This window comes from Lepidochelys kempii, chromosome 1 (genome assembly GCF_965140285.1).
Source record: "Lepidochelys kempii isolate rLepKem1 chromosome 1, rLepKem1.hap1, whole genome shotgun sequence".
NCBI lineage: Eukaryota > Metazoa > Chordata > Testudines > Cheloniidae > Lepidochelys > Lepidochelys kempii.
The window spans coordinates 166,442,319-166,463,097 of record NC_136380.1 but is presented as its reverse complement, the minus strand read 5'-3'; the positions used below and the strand labels follow the sequence as shown (position 1 = coordinate 166,463,097).

The 20,779-nt window shown below is 41.5% G+C and overlaps 1 protein-coding gene and 1 non-coding gene across 2 annotated transcripts; both read left to right on the top strand.

Moving 5' to 3' along the window:
• Positions 1 to 324: 324 nt before the first annotated feature.
• Positions 325 to 19,328, top strand: MRAP (melanocortin 2 receptor accessory protein). The gene is made up of 3 exons (XM_073362336.1): positions 325 to 2,807; positions 7,868 to 7,967; positions 16,971 to 19,328. Exons 1-3 carry the CDS (start codon positions 2,702 to 2,704, stop codon positions 17,146 to 17,148), a joined length of 384 nt encoding a protein of 127 aa, XP_073218437.1. The 5' UTR covers positions 325 to 2,701; the 3' UTR covers positions 17,149 to 19,328.
• TRNAF-GAA (transfer RNA phenylalanine (anticodon GAA)) lies at positions 10,983 to 11,055 on the top strand. The gene has a single exon. It is a non-coding gene; the product is annotated as a tRNA-Phe (tRNA).
• Positions 19,329 to 20,779: the final 1,451 nt, after the last annotated feature.

Sequence of the window (20,779 nt, the reverse complement as noted above, 5' to 3'; positions counted from 1 at the left end):
GGTCCAAGCGGGAGCCCATTTGGTGTGATAGCCAGCCATGCTCACATGGGAAGCCAGCAAGCGGGAAATGAGATTTAAAATTCCCGGGGCTTGCAAAGGGGAGGGGTGGTTTGGCTGCAGGGCAATGGAGTTCAAACCACTGACCAGAGTGGTAGCATGGGAATTGTGGGACACTTTCTGGAGGCCAATAAAATCGGGGGGAAAAGGCGTGGTGTCTACAGTGGCTGTTTGTCGACAATAAAGGGAGGGGAAAAGACAAAAGTCTGTCGCAGGAGTGGAAGTTTTTTGTTGCCAAAACTGGGCTTTTTTTTTTTTTTTCAAAAATCCCATTGCAGTGTGTATGCTATCGCTGTTTTGTCGCCAAAAGACAGTTTTTGGCGACAAAACTTGCCAGTGAAGACAAGCCATAAGGTTGTAGCCATTCCTTAAGTGGGTCCAGGAGCAGAATGGGAGCCACTGGAGGAAAGCAGGGAGCCGTGAAAGAGCTGTGAGCAAGCCATTGGGGGGTTGGGGGAGGGAAACATTTTTCAAGTTTTTCCTCCAAATAAGCTGGCATTTGGGGGCTGATGATGCAATGTAAATTTTAGGTTATTTTCTCTATTTTCCCTTCTAAGCAGAATGTAAGCTAACATGCACTAAAATGCACATAGAAATAGTGACCTCTGACTTATTTGAAGAATGGTCTGTGCACACTTTCGCATGGTCGTAACTGCTTAGTGGGGCAAGAGCCTTACTATTGGGTGGGGGAAAAACAGGCCTGCCAGAAGAAAACCAAGTTAAAAGGAACACACAACTTCAGAATCAAACTTTTGAATTTTGATTTTGCCTTCTCTTGTATGAACTACTTTACTGTAACTAAAGATGTTAGCGGGAAAATAATTCTGTTTTACTTTTTTGCATACTTCAAGCATTTGATACAGCTTTGTTGAAAGTCACTTTCACTACTTCTCCTCAGTCAGTTCCCCCTGTTTATGTGGGTCTTTCACAAAGCAGCAGGAGAGAGAAAACATCTTAAAGATAGGACAGTTATGACTAAACTCACAAAAACTGGTAGGGAGAGTCTCGGAGGAAGAATGAATCAGTGGTTAGAGTTCTAGCCTGGGCTGTGGGAGGTGTGCATTCAATTCTTGCTCTGCCACAGACTTCCTGTGTGACTCTGGGCAAGACACACACGGAATGCCTATGCTACAGCACACAGCTGAGGCACTGTGGTTGTGACGCTGTAGTGTCGACTCTTCCTACATCAAGAGAAGGAGGTTTTCCATCAATGTAATTAATCCAACTCTCCAAGATGTGGTAGGAAGATCAATGGAAGAATTTCTCCCTCGACCTACTCCTGTCATCAGGGTTTATGCTGACCAAACTAGGAGTGCTCAAGGCATGAAATTTTTCACAGCCCCGAGTAACTTAGCTAGGTTGATCTAAGTATAGACCAGGCCTTAGTCTTTCTAGCCCAGATCCTCAAAGGTATTTAGGCATCTAACTCCCATTGATTTCAATTGAAGTTAGGAACCTAAATATCTTTATGAATCTGGGCTTCAGTTATCCATCTGCAATATGCAGATAATGTTATTTGTCTGCCTCTCAGGGTGTGTTGTGAAGATGAATGCATTAAAGATTGTGAGGTGCTCAACTACTGTGGTGATGGGGACTATATAAGTACATAAGATAAACAAGTAGCTGTAATACTTTTGAAACTGACAGATTTAATTTGAACTAATCTGCCTCCTACTGCTGTATTTGTGATTCCTGCTTCAGGCTGACAACAAATGCTCCTCTGCAGTCAGTCTGTTTTAGAGATAATGGTAGAGACCCTATGCTACACAGATATCAAAAGGAGAAATCTGGCACTATTCAGAAATCACATTTAGTCTCTATCAAACTCCTATCACCAAATATTGTGTCTTTTGAGATGAAGTTTTCTGGGACCTTAGCCTGAATAAACAGCCATCTCTGATTAGGATAACTATGATGTACGGTGTAGTTCTCAGGAATACATTTAAAAACTGATGGAGGATCTGTCTTCCTGTTAATGTTGGTAATTTCTCTTCTGATAAAATGTTTTGCATATGCACATATGTGTTCGTGTAGGCATTTCAAAGATTACTGTTGAAAGCACTGAATCTCTTCTACTTACATCCTGCCAGGGGCCTGTTTTTACATCATTTGTTGGGGGTGGCTGGTGTTAAGGCAAATCATTTAAAATATTTGATACACGATGTCCAGCTGTTCCAATACTGGCTTTTTTTTAAGGAGTAATTTATCGGGCCCTCTAGGGTATGTGTGTCATAGAGTCATGATTAATTTTTAGGAAAGCTCTTTTCAGGAGTCAAGAATCTGTTTCATGCTGAGGGCTTCACAGATGCTAGTTACTCATTGGGAATAGTTTATAAGTCATTTTGGCTTTTGTCCATTCTGTTACTGTTTATTGGACATCCATGTCAATACAAAGCAGGGTGCAAAATAGCTAGTACATAATTGCCCACCAGCCCCAGATGTTGCTATTAGGTGTCTGTCATAGTCTGACATTCATTTCTACTAAATGGTATCTAAGCAGTCCTTGAGTTGCAGGATCTGAGGACTTCCAGAATGATTTACACAGGCATCAGTTATGCAATCTCTATATGAGGAAACTGAAGTGTGGTGGAAAATAAAAGAGTATTAGATTGGAGTTCTGAGCTGATTGAAATGCGCTACTGAAATGGCTATCAGAACAAACTCATCTGAGTATTATTGGTCTTATGAATATTACTGGGACTATTTGGATCCAGTTCCTGTAGATGAAAGGAAGCTGAAGGCTAATAAATGTAAGTATTGCATAGTAACAGCTGCTGATCTAGTACGTTAAGAGTTAGATAAGAATAAAATATGTTGAATAAGCTCCCTTTATATCTTCACTATCATGTTTCTCTTTGTAACATAGACTATAGTGGGTTATATATATGCATAATTTGTATAGATGACCCTCTGTATTTCCGAATGCTCACAACCTTATTAGGTTCTAATGGTAGTTGATACTAATACTGCAATATTATTTCATTTACTGTACAGTATATATATTTGAGAGATTTTGATATTAACCCATCTAATTGGAAAGAAATTTTTTTTAAAACAATTTACTAAATGGAAGCCTATTCTGAGATGTTAATCAGTAGTTTGTTGTACTCCTAACTGTTTGCGTAATAGAGTAACAAAATAATCTTTTGTTACTCCATATAGATTTTTTTTTTTGTCAGTAATAGTGGTTTTCTTCATGGAATGCCAGGCTTGCATTAAAATTTATATAAGTTTTTAGATCTTAATGGAGAAACAAGTTAAATTTTGGTTAATCAGTAACAAGAAGCTGAACACACACAGTTTATCTGACATTCATCTCTAACTAATCATATTGATGTTTATTACCATAACAAAAATAATGCATTATAATGGGCATCATTGGGTGCTGTGCAAACCTAAGACCAAGTGCTTGTATGAATCATATATACAGTATGGCCATGGAAGTAGATTCCTTTAGCCTTTGATATTTATTTTCAATTGATGAAGAAATAAGATGTCACTCATTTCATCCAATTATAATAACTCCACTTACAGAAAATTAGAATTTCCATTTTGAGTGTAATAAATATTAATGAAATCTTAAATTATTACTTAACATGATAGGTCAAATTCATTCCTAGTGTAACTCCATGTCTTCATCCTATGGAAGCCAAAAGGATAAATTCACAAGAGATGAATTAAAAACTGATATGTATCAGACAGGTGGAATTTATGGTTAAGTGACAAAAGACAAATATATTATTGCATTATTGGTTCCTGTTTAAGTTACTGTTACCAAAGAAATGTTAGAATATATACAAGTACAATATTAAAGGTTCAAAAAACTTCATATTGTCATCAATGATCTAGTCTACAAAGAATAAATTATAGTCTTTAAAGACTTCTGCTTATTTGTATAACAGCCATACAAGAAACATTCTCTGTAGTGCAAAGTAATTGATAATATTGAAACTGTAACATCTGAAAAATCCTGGGGTTAACCTCCAGGTGGAGCAGAGCAATGTTTGGTGCACCTGGGAAGGGCTGGGGAATAGGTGGCTTTACATCTGTTTTCAGCCTCTTCTGAAGACTTTCGGGACTGCTGGAGGCTGAACCACCCTTGCACAGGATAGAGAACTGCTGTGACAGACTGCCAGTATCTTGCTATATCCTAAGTAAACTGTATTGAATTAATTTAAACCTTAATGAATTAGGTTTAATACCTTTGTGTACATTGTATTAAAAATGCAATAGTGTAAGATTCTTGTGGAATTATATGGTACCTTCTCTAGTAGGAAGGGGGATGCCAATGTATTTCCTCTGTTATCAGCCCTTTGAAACCACCCCTCTGGAGAGGTTTGCATAGACCTTGAGGGGCTAACAGACAAAGAAAGGCTATTTGGATAAATAGCCTAGTTTTAAACTGGCTCAGGCCTTTCATCCTGCTCTAGCAAATGGACAAGACCCCGGTCCACAAAGGACCCCAATCCTTAGGGTAGGGTTGGATGGTCTGGGTGCTTGTTCTGAGCTGGAGCTGTGATGAACTTGTAACCACAAGGAATCTCCTTGGGTGAGGAAACTAAAGGAGTGCTCCTGCCAGAATCCCTGTTAGAGTGAACTGTGGTAAACATATTAGCATGTATGTAGGGTCTTTTATGGTTTTTAATATTTTCTCTGAAATGCTTTTTACCTTAAGAATAAAGTAGGCTTGCATAGGAAGTGCTGTGGGGTAACTTATAAGTGTAGCAATCACACCTGTTAACAATCTATAAAGAGAAAGAAAACAAGTGTGTGAGCAACTCTGTGCTGGGAATAACACAGTGAAGGCAGGGATGCATGTATCCACTCAAGAGAGGCAAGAGCTTGGGAGCTGAAAGCCTGAGAGTGGATGCCCTTGCTGGACCACTGGGGCAGTTGCCCTGGTCTGACACAGCTACTAACTTGTTGGCAGATAATGGTCCTCAAGGCCCCATTGTGCTCTGGCCCTGCCTTGGAAAGGTCACTCTGCTCGTGCTGGAAGGATGGGCAAAGTTGAGGATTACCTTAGACTAAAGGAACCCTCAACTGCTGCCATAAACCAGCTGTAAGTCCCCTTTGCACAGCTGGATCAGCAAAAATGGGACAGTAGAGCACCCAATTTGAAGCCAATGGGCCTCGTATGCAGGATTATATTAAGCACAGGCTTAAGTGCATTGCTGCATCTGAGCTTCAGTCTCTTGTGAGATGTCATAATATCACTAGTTTTCTATTCGCCAATGTTCTAGAGTGGACTAAACCTGAATTTTCAACTTCAAACAAAGCAAAAAAGGAAATAAGCAATTTTTTTCTCCTGTGCGGGTCAATTTTAATGCCAGCTTTTGTTCCTTTGGTCCAATATGAACATTACAGGGCTGAGTTTCTCTTGCTGATGAATCTGAAGCCAGCCATGAGGACAAGAGGAATGATGCATCACTTCAGAGAATTACTCAAAGATTTTTCTTTCTATTAATAGCATTGGGCAGTTTTACCCATTTTTTACTACTAATAATAATGAATTAAGTGGACCCTGTAATCGAGTTATAAAAAGGCAGGTGAAAAATATAGTCATGTAAAAATCTTTTATCAACTGTTAGAATAAAATCTGTTAAAGAAAAGAAGAAAATCCCAATTGGTGAAAGGCTGAAAACCGGAAACGTCTACTGTTTATCTCCCAAGTTCAAATACCACCCTGAGATCCAGAGTGATGTTATCCTCCATTACATATGTAAATAGTTGTACCTTGATTGGTTCCAGTGAGCTCCATGAATAACACTATTTCTTATTAAAGCTGGACAATTCCCTCTAGTTCTGGTTTGTGTTGAGTTTTATGACTGCAAACCACCAGATGCAGTTCACACTGTTTTTCATCATTTCAAGCCCTTGAGGTTTGCTTGGAGTATGAACACTCTGTCTCCTCCCAATACAAGAGCCTCCCTCCTTACTTTAAAGACTTACTGGGGAGACAGGTCAGGCCAGTGCTCTATAATCCCCGCTTTGCAGTCTAATATTTCTGGGGCACTGTCTGGCTTGTTTATCACATGTCTGGCATCTTCAGGTGCTGTAGATGGCTGCTTCCCCAACTTTAGTCTTCAGGGGGCTGCATTATAGGTGTTCTATACCTCCTCAGAGCCTGGCAAGGGTCTTTTGAAGGAGCAGTACAGCATCCTGAATCTGAGTCAAAACTCTGAGCCTTGACTCCACTTGGCAATTCCTTCTTTAAACCTGGGTTGAATTTTGCTTTCAAAATTCAAACCAAAATGAGTTGAAACTCTAGTAGGCTTGGAATTTTCTTGCCATCATTTTGCACCATCCTGTTAGTCAGTGACGCAAATCTAGTTAGTGTGGCCAAATCTCAACTGCCTGATAAGAATCCTAAATAGGTGAGCTCTAACTTTAGATAGATAGTTTAATAGGGAATAAAATGGGTACCCCATGTAAAATTAATTTATGGCTCTAATTGCTGATATATTCCAAGTGTTTTCAGTAGAAGCACGTAATCCTACATATTGAGTTTATTTCAATGAACATCAGTTTTTTGTTCTTTGAGATAAATATTTATTTTATCTTAGTAAACATTTGCCTGTTGAGTCAATGACCCTTGTTTTTCACCTCAACAGAAGTTAACGTCTGCTTATAAATTCATTACGCTTCACAGATGTTCTGCCCCGGCACCTCACGATATTAAGGCTGGGTAGCACAGTTCCACACTGACCCCAGAAGAGAGCAGCCAGTCCTAGAAATGCCATCTAAATATTAAAAACACACTTCTGACAGTCAAGCACGTGCTAAAACTCAAGCTACGGTACAGAATTTTCCATTGGACTGACACATTGATGTCGCTTGTGAGCCTAGCACTTTTCAACAAGCTGTTCCCTCCATCCTTAGGCTCTGAAAGGTCAATTTTAAAATTCTTGGCTGGCAAGAGTTTCTTAAGGATCACATTCCATCCTTTGAATGCATTCACAGAGCTCCTATTGAGTTCAGTAGGAACTCATGCATCTAAGGGCAGAATTTGCTTCATAGACTGTTAGGCTGAGCAATATGGGTGCAGTTTTCCTTTAAAATAACAGGTGCATACACTGGAGTTCCAAGATTCTGTGATAGGAACTGAGTTGTGTAATCTGCAAATGGATAAAATTCTCAAAACCTTCTTATGTGTAATATATTGCTTTTCCAAAGATATATGTAGTGCTGTCACATTAGTGATTAGAGCAGGGGGCTAGAATTAGGATTGCTTTATTTCAGGGATCAGCAACCTTTGGCCCGCGGCCCACCAGGGTAAGCCCCCTAGCGGGCTGGGCCGGTTTGTTTACCTGCCACATCCACAGGTTCGGCCAATCACAGCTCCCACGGGCCACGGTTCGCCGCTTCAGGCCAATGGGGGCTGCGGGAAGCAGCGACCAGCACATGCCTCAGCCCGCGCCGCTTCCCGCAGCCCCCATTGGCCTGGAGCGGCGAACTGCGGCCAGTGGGAGCTGCGAATGGCCGAACCCGCGGACGTGGCAGGTAAACAAACCGGCCCAGCCCACTAGGGGGCTTACCCTGGCGAGCTGTGTGCCAAAGGTTGCCGATCCCTGCTTTATTTCATTCCCAGATACACTATACAGTGGCTTGCAATATGACTTTGGGCAGTCACTTAATCAAGGTGTGCCTCAATTTCCCCATCATGAATAGCGAGAATAATACCATTCAGTGGTAATGTAAAATTTAATTAATTAAATGGTATAAAATGCTTTGAGATCAGTTTTCTCTGCACATTTTTTATTTGATACTCTATTGTTGATGCTGCATGCTTCTTTTTCTTTTTTAACAGATTCAATTGTCATAGCCTTTTGGGTTGGGCTTGCTGCATTTGTGGGGTTTCTGTTCCTTATATTGCTCTACATGTCCCGATCTGGGTCAACACCAGTCAAGTAAGTAAGGCTGTTATACTGCAGATGATATGTTTAATTCACGTTATAATCAGCATGTAACACTTGTTCAGTTTCAGAGTAACTGCACTTGTATCCCACCTCTGTCGCACTTCAGGGGTGCCCAATGAGGTCTCAGGTTTCCAGCTGTCACTAGTCTCTGAGCAGGGACCCTTGTCCCACTTCCTTCAGACTGGGATGTAAAGACTGTACAGCCCCCTGACATACTCTGTGGTATCCTCAGCAAGTCAGTCTACCTAAATGCCAGCACCTGGTCTGTGCTCTCTCTTGGAGAACAATGCCCAGTGTGTACCAGCAGTTACAAGTACCATGCAGATCTTCCAAAGCAAAATACATTTATTCACACGGCAAAACCATTACAGAGACAACACAACAAATATAAAAAACCACAAGTTCTACATGCTTACTAAACATACCAGAAATCACCCACCTTCCACATGGTGAGTCTGGTAGGCCAACATCCCTTCCAACCCTTCAGCAAGGTTTGGGGTCTGCTTAGGACCAAAGGTCCTGTGCATTTGCTGAATCAGAAGGAAGACAGTGATTCCATTTAACCTCAGCCTTTATATATTCTTAGTCTCTGAAAACCCACTTTGAGCCAGTATATGCAAGAACCACCCCTAGGGGATGGTACATCAGGGGCTGTTTACAGTTTAAGTGGCTCACCTTAATCACTCCCCACTGGAGACCTGTGGTAACCCTCCACCATAGAGCAGAACACTATCATACTAAACCATTCATAAATTTAATCAAATGGTCCCCAAAGATACTGCATAGGTTGCAATATCTGTCACAACCCTGACTCACCTTGAAATGACAGAATGACTACATTCTTAATTTTATATATATCAGTGCATAAAGCATGACATGTTTTTCTATTAGCTGGCCTATGGAAGGGATCAGTTCTCAGCCCAATGTTATTCAATATTTTTATCAATGGTCTGGAAGAAAATATAAAAGCACAACTGATAGTTTGCAGACAAGACAAAGATTGGGAAATAATGAAGAGAATAGGCCACTTGTTCTGAGCCATCTGGATTGCTTGATGAGCTGGTGCAATCGTATAATTTGCATTTTAATAAAACCAAATGCAAAGTCATATATCATGCAAACAAAGAATGTAGGTCATATGTACAGGGTGGAGGACTATATCTTGAAAAGCAGCGTCTGAGAAGGAGTTAGGAATCATGGTGAACAAGCAACTAAACAAGGGTTCCCAGTGTGATGCTGTGGTTAAGAGTTTGTGATAACAGAGTGGATAAACAGGGAAATATTAAGTAGGACTATGAGGGTGATATTACCTCTGCATACAGCATTTCTTAGACCATGTTGCAGGTTGAGCCCACGGTCACACCTGCGCATCCCCAGCCATGGCTGCGTAGTCTAGTGGTTGGAATCAATCACTGCCCCCAGGCTCAGGGCTATGCGACCTACCAGCCAGAGTCAGTCACCGTCAGGATGGACCACCACCTCATGGTGGGCGACAGCCAGGATAGCAGGACCCAGACCCTCCCTCTCCTCCGAGTCCCAATCCAGGGCCCCGTCAGTGGCAGGGTTGCCTGCCACCAGCTCAGCAGGGATCTGGCTGAAACACACCATGCTAGCCTCCAGTTGTCCAACCAACTCCACACAAAGACTCCCTGGGTTACTTCCTACCCACTTCTCTGCATCTTGTGGCTTCATAGTTCCCCCTCCCTCAGTCATGTCCAGACACTGGGGGGTTGAGGTTTGCTGTCAGCTAGCTGGCCTCTGCGTCATGAAGTGCCCGCAGCCCTTCAGCAGGAGCCAGCAACACACCTCCTTCCCCTCCAGTCCACCCAGACTGAGCCAGGCTGCTCCCTCTTATCCTGGTGTTGCACTTTGAGCATGCCCAGTAGGGCCATGGGACATGGCTTCCTCAGCCCACAGTGAGGGGTTAACCCCCGCAGTCCCAGTGCAGGGTACGCACACCCCATCACACACACCCCCTTTTAAGAGGGTGTCTGGTGATGGCCCCTCCTCCTCATCTGCCCCTCCTACCCGGGAAAAGAAGTCTGCATTTGCGTGGGCCTTTCGGGGTTGGTGAATGACCTGAAAGTCATATGGCTGGAGTGAAAGGTACCACCTCATGACTCTGGCATTGGTGTCCTTCATACCATTAAGCCATTGAAGTGGCATGTAGTCGGTGACCAGCTGGATGGTCTGTAATAAGTTGGACAGGTTGCTGTGAAATTACTTGAATCACTTGCCCACCATAATCTTTGTTTTCCAGAAGCTGGGAATGGGTGAGAGGGAATGGATCACTTGATGGTTACCTGTTCTGTTCATTCCCTCTGGGGCACCTGGCACTGGCCACTGTTGGAAGACAGGATACTGGGCTAGATGGACCTTTGGTTTGACCCAGTATGGCTGTTCTTATGTTCTTATAACTGGAGCTGAGTATGTTGCCTCTGTAGTATTCACAGTCCTGGTCAGCCTGGAAGTGAAAGGCTGCATTTTAAATTGGGTTTACTCATTAGTAGCCTCTGATGCTCAAAGGCCTGATTTTGTCACCCTTACTCACTTTGGGTAATTCCTTATGTATGAGATGTCCCATTTCAAAGGGACTGCTTGCAGAACAAGGTACTACTTGGTGTTAGAGTCAGGCTCTGAGTTAGTGACACAGCAGAGCATAATAGCTTTCTCCGTCTCATGGGCCTGTGTGACATACCAGGATACACTGAGAGAGATCACAAATGGACTCATGTTAGCATTATGCAGTTCATCATTTGAGTAATTTAAAGCTAGACTTGACAAAGTAGGGGACAGTTGCCTCCCTGGTGGGCTAGTGGTCAGGATTTGGCGCTGCCGCAGCCTGGGTTCAGTTCCCAGTCAGTGAAAAGTGACTTTACATCAAAAAAAAATAAGTTTTAGTGGACAGGGTACTGGACTCAGATTCAGAAAACCTGGTTTGTATTCCCAGCTGTGTCACTAACCTGTTGTGTGACCAGGGGCAAGTCACCTTACCTTTCTGTAGTTGCTAAGGTAGCTCAGTTGGGAGAGCATTAGACTGAAGATCTAAAGGTCCCTGGTTCAATCCTAGGCTTTTGCATGCCCTTTCATCCCTCTTCGTGCAGTGGTGGCTTGTTTTCCGGGAGTGTAGTGGTTCCTTTAGTGGGGGAAGTTTAGGTTGGATATTAGGGAAAAAAATTCACTAGGAGGGTGGTGAAGCACTGGAATGGGTTACCTAGGGATGTGGTGGAATCTCCTTCCTTCGAGGTTTTTAAGGTCAGGCTTGACAAAGCCCTGGCTGGGATGATTTAGTTGGGGATTGGTCCTGCTTTGAGCAGGGGGTTGGTCTAGATGACCTCCTGAGGTCCCTTCCAACCCTGATATTCTATGATTCTATGAACTCTCCAGGAAAAGTAGGAGAACTAGGTGATCTAGCCATTCATTTCCATCTCTAACCTCTGTGACTGTGACACAGACCAAACGAAAGCGATGCCCATTGACACATAGCACTGATTTGTTTAGTGGGGTTGTAGACCTAACATTACTGGAGATTTTGAACTTTGCTTAAGTAAGGTTTTTATTTGATGCAGTCCATGTTTAGTTTACTTTGCTTGCTGCTGGTTTCTTTGAGCAAACAACTTTGTGTAAACATGGATGAATCTGGAAGGCTGTGCCCACTGCTTTTCATAAGCTGATCAGGAGGCAAAAAATTCAGCTCAGCCGTTAGGCAGAGAGAAGTTCCAGCTTAGATCACAAACAAGCAGACACAAACAATAGTGTAATATAATAGTAAAAGGGAGTAATAATACAGTCTAATATATCAGCATGCTAAGGCCTTTGGGACATTAACAAAAGGTAACAACAATACAAAAAGGCAGCTTTCCCAAAGAAACTGCAAAGCAGGAGGCAAACTAATTTCCAAATAAGACATACTGAATACAAGAAACACATCCAACATAAAATTACATGGTTACAGAGGCAAATTCCCTTTAATTTACTGTGCCTAAAGAACTGGCGGGAGAAATTGTACACAAGTAATATTCTCCCAGGAAAGAGAGAGTCCTCGTTGTAAACAGAGTACTTACAAGACTGACACGGAAAAGACTAAACATTAGGTGAGCTTTTATACTGTGCCATTGAGAGAGAACACGTAGGACATGTATTGTGCAGTATTACAATATTGCCATATTAATCTCTAGTGTAACTAGTATTTCCGATGTAACCCATTGAAAGTGCTATGGTAACCAATTAAACCCTAGGGGCATTTTATACAAACTATAGGTGTCAATAACTGAAAGGAACACTGGATGATGGATTGTTTATTTAGAGTTTGAAGTTCATCTTGTGTATTCGCAAAAATAAAAGGAGTACTTGTGGCACCTTAGAGACTAACCAATTTATTTGAGCCTTAGTCTCTAAGGTGCTACAAGTACTCCTTTTCTTTTTGCGAATACAGACTAACACGGCTGTTACTCTGAATCTTGTGTATTGTTTTTCTAGATGTTAAAACATACTGTTAGAAATTTTAGGAACAGGAGAGGCTATCCAGCCCAACACACCTGCCCTTTTTTGATTTACTTTCTACCTGTTTTCATTCTGTTTCACCATATACTCCAGTTCTTTCCAACTATCACAAGAGTTGGTAACGCTAAGGACAAAGATCTTCCTGCTGCCACTGCTAGATCATTAGGGTAAGGTTAAAAAAATAGCCACTAGGTAGGAGAAAAGGTAGCAGAAAACATTCTTTAGGGCCCAAGTCCAGCAATTGGACGGGTGTGACATACCCCTTTGCCTGAGTGGGGCTCTGTTGAAGTCAGCAGATATCTCCACATAGGTGTAGGGTTTGCCTGCATGCTGTCAGTTGCAAGATCAGGGCCTAAAGCTTCTAATTAATACAGAAATGTTCTCTCTCTGTGAGCAAAAGCAGATATCCAGGGCCTTGCAGGCTGGTTTCCCAGTGGAGATGAAATCAGTGATATGGCACCTCGGTATGCATTAAGAGTAACTTGTTTTATTTGCACATATACATCAATCCTGGAACAGAGGTGGTCAGACAGTTTTCAGGGCAATCTCTTCTTTCAGGAATCTCAGCCAACACCAAAGCCAAATTCTCAGGGGGCAACCCTGCCTCAAGAATTTACTGTAATCGGAGATGAAGGGAAATTCTTGTGTTACTTGCACAGCTCCCTCTACCCAAAACAAAAGTTAACAGCAGCACAGCATGTCTTCCCGAGACCAAAGGTTTACTTGCACACTAAGGAAAACAGTCTTATAAGACAGCGCTACCTGCAATAACAATGTTTTTAAAGAGGGGTGCAGTCCTGAAAGGGAATTGTGTAGGAGGAAAGTGGTACTGGGGAACATCAAAAGGTGACATAATGTTCCATTAATATTAACCACAAAACACCATTGATTTTATTACTAAAGTGTCGTGAACAATTTCACTGTTTTTAAATATTAAGAGCCTGATGCTGCAATTGCCAGTCCGTGTGCAGTCTGACTTCAGTTGGATTTAGCAGGTGCGGCAGCACGCCCTTGGTTGTCAGTTTCGGGATCGCAGCCTGCAAAGACTTTTGAAAACTCTTGCCAGGATTCATATAAAGGTTCCCCCAAAATCTACGAAAATAAAAATACAGCTCTCACTATAATACTTCCCCTTCTTCCTCTAAACCAATGCATTTTCCTTCCCTGGTATTTCAAGATATTGTTGAAACTTATTAGTGTGTAATCGGTGCTTCAGACTTTGCAACAAGGTATAGAGGGTAGAAAGGAAGGGTTTGGATTTCCTAGGGAAGTGCACTAAGTTTCAAGGCCTAATAAGGATATAATACTTGGTTTCTAATATTTTCAGTCCTTTCCTCACCATCTTTCAGAACAAGACAGCAATGGTAACTAAAATATGAATATACTTCTGGGTAGAAACATACTTTGAATCCGGATCCCTTTCTTTAATTTTTTCTGTTTTATTTTTTTCACAGAGAAGGCAGGCTAAGAAAAATGTTTCTGTAGAATTATGCATAATATATCCAGTAACACTGAAATCCCATAGCCAGCCATACCAGCCCAGGGTTTCATAGAATTTGTGGCCAGAAGGGACTATTAGATAATCTAGTCTGACCTCCTGTATATTACAGGCCATTACTAAGGCTATGTTTTAGTCACAAGTATTTTTAGTAAAAGTCATGAACAGGTCACAGGCAGTAAACAAAAATTCATGGCCCATGACTAGTCGATGACTTGTATTATATACCCCTGACCGAATCTTGGGGTGGCCTGGGAGACGCTGCTGGTGCTCTGTGGGAAACAGCCCATGGAGCACTGCAGGTTCTCTGGGGAGGGGGTAGTGTGTGGCCCAGGACCCCTGCTATTGCTGGAGGGGGCAGTTGGTAGGGCTGGCAGGCTCCCTACCTGGCTCCTCGCGGCTCCCCTCAGGTGAAGGTGCGGCCAGAGGGCTCCGTGCACTGCCTCCACCCCGAGCACTGGCTCCACAGCTCCCATTGGCTGCGAACTGCAGTCAGTGGGAGCTGCAGGGGAGGCAAGGCGCGGAGCCATCTGCTAGGAGCTGAGGGAGGGACATGTTGCCACTTCCAGGGAGCCCCCCGACGTAAGCACCACTCAGCACGCTCACCCCCCTCCCACTGCTGGGAGGGAAAAAGGGGGTCGCCAAGCCTTCCCTACCAGTGGCTGGTGTGGCTGGCCTGGGGGCTGCCTGAGCTGCTCAGGCTGCCCCCGGGCCAGCCGTAGTGGCCACTGCAGAAGTCATGGAAAGTCACAGAATCCATGACCTCCGTGACAAACTCACAGCCATAGCCATTACATCTCATCCAGCTAGCCCTGTTTTGAGTACAATAAGATTTGTTTGACTAAAGCATAATTAGTATTTGGCCCAAATATATCTTCCGGAAAGGCATTAGTCTTGATCTGAAGACATCAAAAGAAGGACAATGTATCACTTCCCTTGGTAGTTTGTTCCAATGGGTGATCACCCTCACCATTAAGAATTTATTTAAATTTAAAAATTGCTCATTTGAATGTGTCTGGCTTCAGCTTTCAGCCAGCTTCTTGTTATGCCTTTCTCTGCTAGATTAAAACGTCCTTTAGTAGTAGTGGTATTTTCTCCCTGTAAAGATATTTATACACTGTAATTAAGTCACCTCTCAATCTTCTTGTTGATAAGCAGATGGAGCTGATAGTCTTTAAGTCTCTCACTGTAAAGCATTTTTTCCAGCATTTGAATAATGTTTTGTCTCTCTTTTTTGCACCCTTTCCAATTTTTCAACATTCTTTTGTATGTGGATACCGGAACTGTATGCACTATTTCAGTATCAGACTTATCAATGCCATATACAGAGGTAAAATCATCTACACTCTCTCTCTCTCTCTCCCCTATTCACTACCCCCGTTTATACACCTAAGGATCACAGTGGGAGCTCCTGTTGAGTTACTTTCCCACTATGCCCCCTAAACCTGTTTCACAGGCACTGCTATAGTCTCCCATTCTGTAAGTGTAGTCTGCATTCTTTGTTCCTAAACTGTATAGCTTTGCATTTACTTGTATTAAAAAAGCATTTTGTTTGAATGGACCCAGTTTACTAAGTAACCAGATTCCACTGTATGACTGCCTTGTCCTCATGATTTACCATTCATCCACTCTTTGTGTCATCCACAGATTCTACCAGTAATGGTTTTATATTTACTTCCAGATCATTGATGAAAATGTTTAATAGAAGGCCCACTACCTTTCTCTGTGGAACCCCAGTAGAAACACTGCCATTCCATGAGGATTCCCCATTGACAACTACTTTTTGAGATCTAGCAATTAGCTAGGTTTTAATCCATTTAATGTATGCTTTATTGTCTAATGCTAATTTTTTAATCAAAATGTTGTGTGGTAAAAATCAAAGTATATTACATCTGCACAGTTACCTTTTTCAGCCACATTCATAATCTCATGAAATAATGAAATCAAGTTTGTTCCTTTTTGAATACTGGCAGATCAGCACTCTGCCAGTCTTCTGGAATTTCCCCAATATTCCAAGATTTATTTAACATCAGCAAGCCGTAGTTCTCTTTAGCCAACTCTTTTAGGACTCTTGGGTGCAAGTTATCTACACTGCTGATTTAAAAATGTTTATCCCAACTAGATGTTGTTTAACATCATCCTTAGTCACTAATAGATTGGAAAATACTTAATCAACCTCATGTGATATGAATACATCATCCTGCTTCTTTCCAAATATAGAACTGAAATATTTATTGAAAACTTCTGCCTTTTCTGCATCATCATTAACAATCACACTATATTTACCTAGTAATGGGCCTATGCCATTGCTCGAATTTCTTTTGTTCCTAACAATTGTTCCTAACTAATTTACTTAGCTCTGACTGCCATGGACTTTTCGCTGCTGTCTTTAACTTATTGTTTTTTTTACACGTCATAACTTCTAGCTTATATAGATTGATATTAATTTTCCCTTTTTACATTTGTTATATGTTCTTTTTTTATTTCTTATTGCTGCCTTTGCTTTGCCACTGAACTCAGAGGATCTTTTAGCCAAAGTCGTCCTCTTGATTGTGGAATCATGGCTTTTGGGCATCTAATAAACTCTTCTTAAAGAGCTCCCAGTTTTCAAACACTTTTGTCTAAAATTTTCCTCTCAATCAATTTTGCTCATAATTTCCCTCAGTTTGGGGAAATTAGCCCTTTTGAAGCACCAAGAGTATATAGATTAGTGGTTGGGACTGTCCTCTGTGCAACCAAATTGAATGTAATCAGGTGATGATCACGAGTGCCTAGACAACCAACTAGCTTCCAGTCCAGTAATTAACTCATCTTTATCCATCATCATGAGGTCCAAAACAGTTCTCATGTTGGATGCAATACCTTTTGTGTTAGAATATAATAATCTATAATGTTTATAAACTCTAATTATATTTACATAAGATCTGGAGCATGTCTCCAAAACTGAAGTCCTCTCTAACAACGCTTTTTTTTTCCCTTTCCACACATTACAGACAAGTGCTTGTAGGGAACCGGATAGAACATCTGGAAGAAAGTAGCTCCAATGTTGAGCGGCTGCATTGTGATCATCTCAGCAGCCCGAATTCAGACTTGATCGCTACTGAACTACGTAATTCTTTTTCAGATGAAATTGGAAGTATCATGGAAATTCATGGAAGTATCTCGGCTTGAGTGACAGCTGGAAATGGATTCCTTAAAAACCAATCAGAGTGGGAAGACACAAGAATGCTCTTGATACCTATTAGTAGCTGTGTAAAATTAAACTAAATTAGCCCTGAAAAAGAGAACAAAAATAATTTTAAAAACTAAGGCTAAAATTCAAAATATTCAAACCTCGATGCCTAATGAGTTAGGCTTCTCAAGCCATTTAGGCACCTAGCTAGACTTGCTGATTATTAGAGGTGCTGAATAATCCCAGATCTTGCAAATGTTGACCATTGTCAAGTTACTAATGTACTGGATGTAAGAAAAACTTAAAAAAATAATCAGGGACAGATTCTGCTCTCAGTTACATGGTTGTAAATCTGAAGCAACTCTTGTGTTGTCAAGTATATTACTCTGATTTACTCCAGTGTGGCTGTGAGCAGGGGCTGTTCCGGCAAGTAGAGGTATATAAAAGTGGTTCTCAACCTTTCCAGCCTACTGTACCCCTTTCAGGAGTCTGATTTGTCTTGTGTACCCCAAGTCTCACCTCACTTAAAAACTATTTGCTTACAAAAATCAGACATAAAAATACAAAAGTGTCACAACACTCCATTACTGAAAAATTGCTTACTTTCTCGATTTTCACCAAATAAAATAAATTGGACTATAAATATTGTACTTCACTGTATAGTATATAGAGCAGTGTAAACAAGTCATTGTTTGAATGAAATTTCAGTTTGTACTGACTACACTAGTGCTTTTCATGTAGCCTGTTGTAAAATGAGGCAAATGTTTAGATGAGTTGATGTACCCCCTGGAAGACCTCTGCCTACCCCCTGGGGGTCACATACCCTGGTTGAGAACACCAAAGTAGATTCCAATCCTGCAAACTGTTATGTATTGGGCTTGCCTTTATGCACTAGATATCTTCAGCTAAGCAGTTCACGTACATGGAGATAAGTGTAAATTTTTGCAGGATCAAAGATTTTATTAATTTGAAGAGAACCCTTTGATGGTATTGGACAGCTTAGATTTAAATATTTTTCCTGCAATACTTATTCCTTATGAACTGCATCCTGACCATAGTCATCAATCTTATTTCCTCAGGCGCCTGTCCTCAGCTCATCTTCTCATTGCCAACCTCATCTTAGCACATTGCATTATCTGGCCACTTTCAGAGCAATATCAAATTTAAAAGCCTTGTGACTGCAGAGCAGAGAATTGCACCTGGCTCCACCAGCTTCAAATTCAGCTATTCTTTTAAGTATAACAGAATGTGTTTTATTTACTTTGTTTTATATTTAAAAATATCTGGTTACTTTAAAAAAAGTTTACCTGCTCTGTTTAGAATAAATGGTCAAAAGCAGCATTTCTTACCAAAAACAAACTGAAGTGTATTTGTAAATAAAGCTGGCAAGTGATGCTAATCATGACCCGGTAGCCCTCTGAAAGACTGTATAAACCAATTTTTGGTCTGCTTTAATACCAAAGTAATGACCAGAAGGAAAATGTTAACACTGAAACTCTGCCATTATTTGATTGCTACCTTGGTGTCAGATGAAAACTTTGTAGTCTTTTACTTCTGTTTTATTATTAGCGCAACAACTTGCAGTGTTACCAACTCTTGGGATTTCTTCACAATCCAAGTGGTTTTGGCCAGGGCTGGAGCCAGTCTGGTGATGATATGAGAAACTCCAACCCTCTGTCTGGAGGAAAAGTAAAACCCCCTCCAACTTTCCTGCTTCCTGGGGAAGAGCAGCCAATCAGATCTGATGCAGAAGATAGGCATAACTTTCACTCCTCCTGCTCTCAGGAGCCAGGTAGGTTTTTGGGTCAGGTAAGAGTGAGAGGGAGCAGCCGACACCATTCTTACAGGACAGGATTAAGAAGGAGGGAATTTCCTCTTTCCTCCTGTGAACAATGGGTCAGTCTAGTCTTCGCCCCTCCTCCTCCCATTCCATTCCTACAACAGCAGGCCTGGGAAGGAAAAGGTGGGTGAAGACCACTGGAGCTTCCCCACCCCCAGGCCTAGGAAGGAGGAGGGGGAAGGGCCTGGGGGAGAGGGGTGAAGAACTCTTAAGGCTGTAGGATGAGCAGAGGCGAGGTTGGCAAGGACAAGATGATGTGGGGGCTAGGGAGCAGTACTGATATAAGGGTTGCATAAATAATTGCTGGGCTGAGTGGGACACAGAATTAATTAATTAGAAAAGGAGTACTTGTGGCACCTTAGAGACTAACCAATTTATTTGAGCTGTAGCTCATGAAAGCTTATGCTCAAATAAATTGGTTAGTCTCTAAGGTGCCACAAGTACTCCTTTTCTTTTTGCAAATACAGACTAACACGGCTGCTACTCTGAAACCTGTCAATTAATTAATTAGAACTGTGGGGTTTGGAGAGAAGCTGGAAGCTCCGTACCATCAAGCAGGCCATGGAATCACCATATGCTACAAATCTGGGAATTGGCAATTCTAATTGTCTCACACACACTGGGGATGGACAAGGGCAGTTCAAAAATCAGAGAGACCAGACAACATAACCTTTAAAAAAAAAATCTCGTCATGATTTAATGTTGGGGGTTGGTGATACTGCAAATAGTACTGTAGAATATTTTTTAAAGCAAGTCTATCTATCAGCAATAGACTCAGAAACACCAGGGGTTAAAGTGGCTTGAGTCACACTGAGTCATGGACCAGGTGGGTGAATGTGGAAATGATTGCAGGAATTGAAGGCAGGTTATTAGCAAGGAAATGTCAAAGCACCTCACTTTCTAATAGGCAAATAGATATGGCCACCGCAGCCTTCCCCCTTTTTTCCTCAGACGTGCTCCTCTTTTATTAGATTGGAGAGTACTGCATGAGATACTTGGCAGGGTTCATGGCTGACATAATAAATAAATATTTGGGATGAAATCCTGGCAAAATTCCATGGTCTTCAATAGGGCCAAGATTTCACCCTGGATGTTTTTCTGCTTAAGTGGTGCTAACAGATCATTGCACCAATTGACCTGCTCAGGCCTTCAGTCTGAACTGGTGGATATCCTCCTCACTAACTAATGATAGCCTGTGACAGAGATCTACTTGGTATCAAGAACTATTCGCAATGGATGGATTCTAAGGGGATTGCTGAAGTATGTTAATCACTCAATCAACTGGTGTTCTCTTTTTTAGTTACAATGTGGCATGATTCAAGCACAGACCCACTGAAGTTACTTATACTCTATTATTTCTTTGACATTATATGTAACAGTTCAGTGTGATATGGAAACCTAAGATGGATTATTATTTTTTATACAAAGTCCAAAGAACAAGGAAATAAAATACGTTTTTAAATTACTTTAAGAAAACAATAGCATTATATACAGAATAAACCTAACCTGGAAAACAAACTAATATTAAATATACTAAAATGCAATCCACCCCTTAAAAAATGCTAAATACTTCTGGGGAAGAATAGCTTCCCTTCTGGTGACATTCCTACCTACACCAATTTCTGGGCATCTCAAGTTTACCAATCCTCTCAGTGTGGACTTTTCTTCACATACTTTTCTGAAGGTGAATGCTCCTCCTCGTGGTTTGCCAGGTTTCATGGTTTGCTAGAGTTCTACCCCCTTCTGTAGGCTACAAACTCCACAGCAGTAGGACTCAAGTCCAGTCCCTT

What these genes read in the sequence shown, in the direction of transcription:
- MRAP (XM_073362336.1), top strand. Translation starts at nt 2,702, where the DNA reads ATGGCTATCAGAACAAACTCATCTGAGTATTATTGGTCTTATGAATAT. An exon ending in GAAGCTGAAGGCTAATAAAT is followed by an intron (nt 2,808 to 7,867) that starts GTAAGTATTGCA and finishes CTTTTTTAACAG; the next exon opens with ATTCAATTGTCATAGCCTTT. An exon ending in TCTGGGTCAACACCAGTCAA is followed by an intron (nt 7,968 to 16,970) that starts GTAAGTAAGGCT and finishes CACACATTACAG; the next exon opens with ACAAGTGCTTGTAGGGAACC.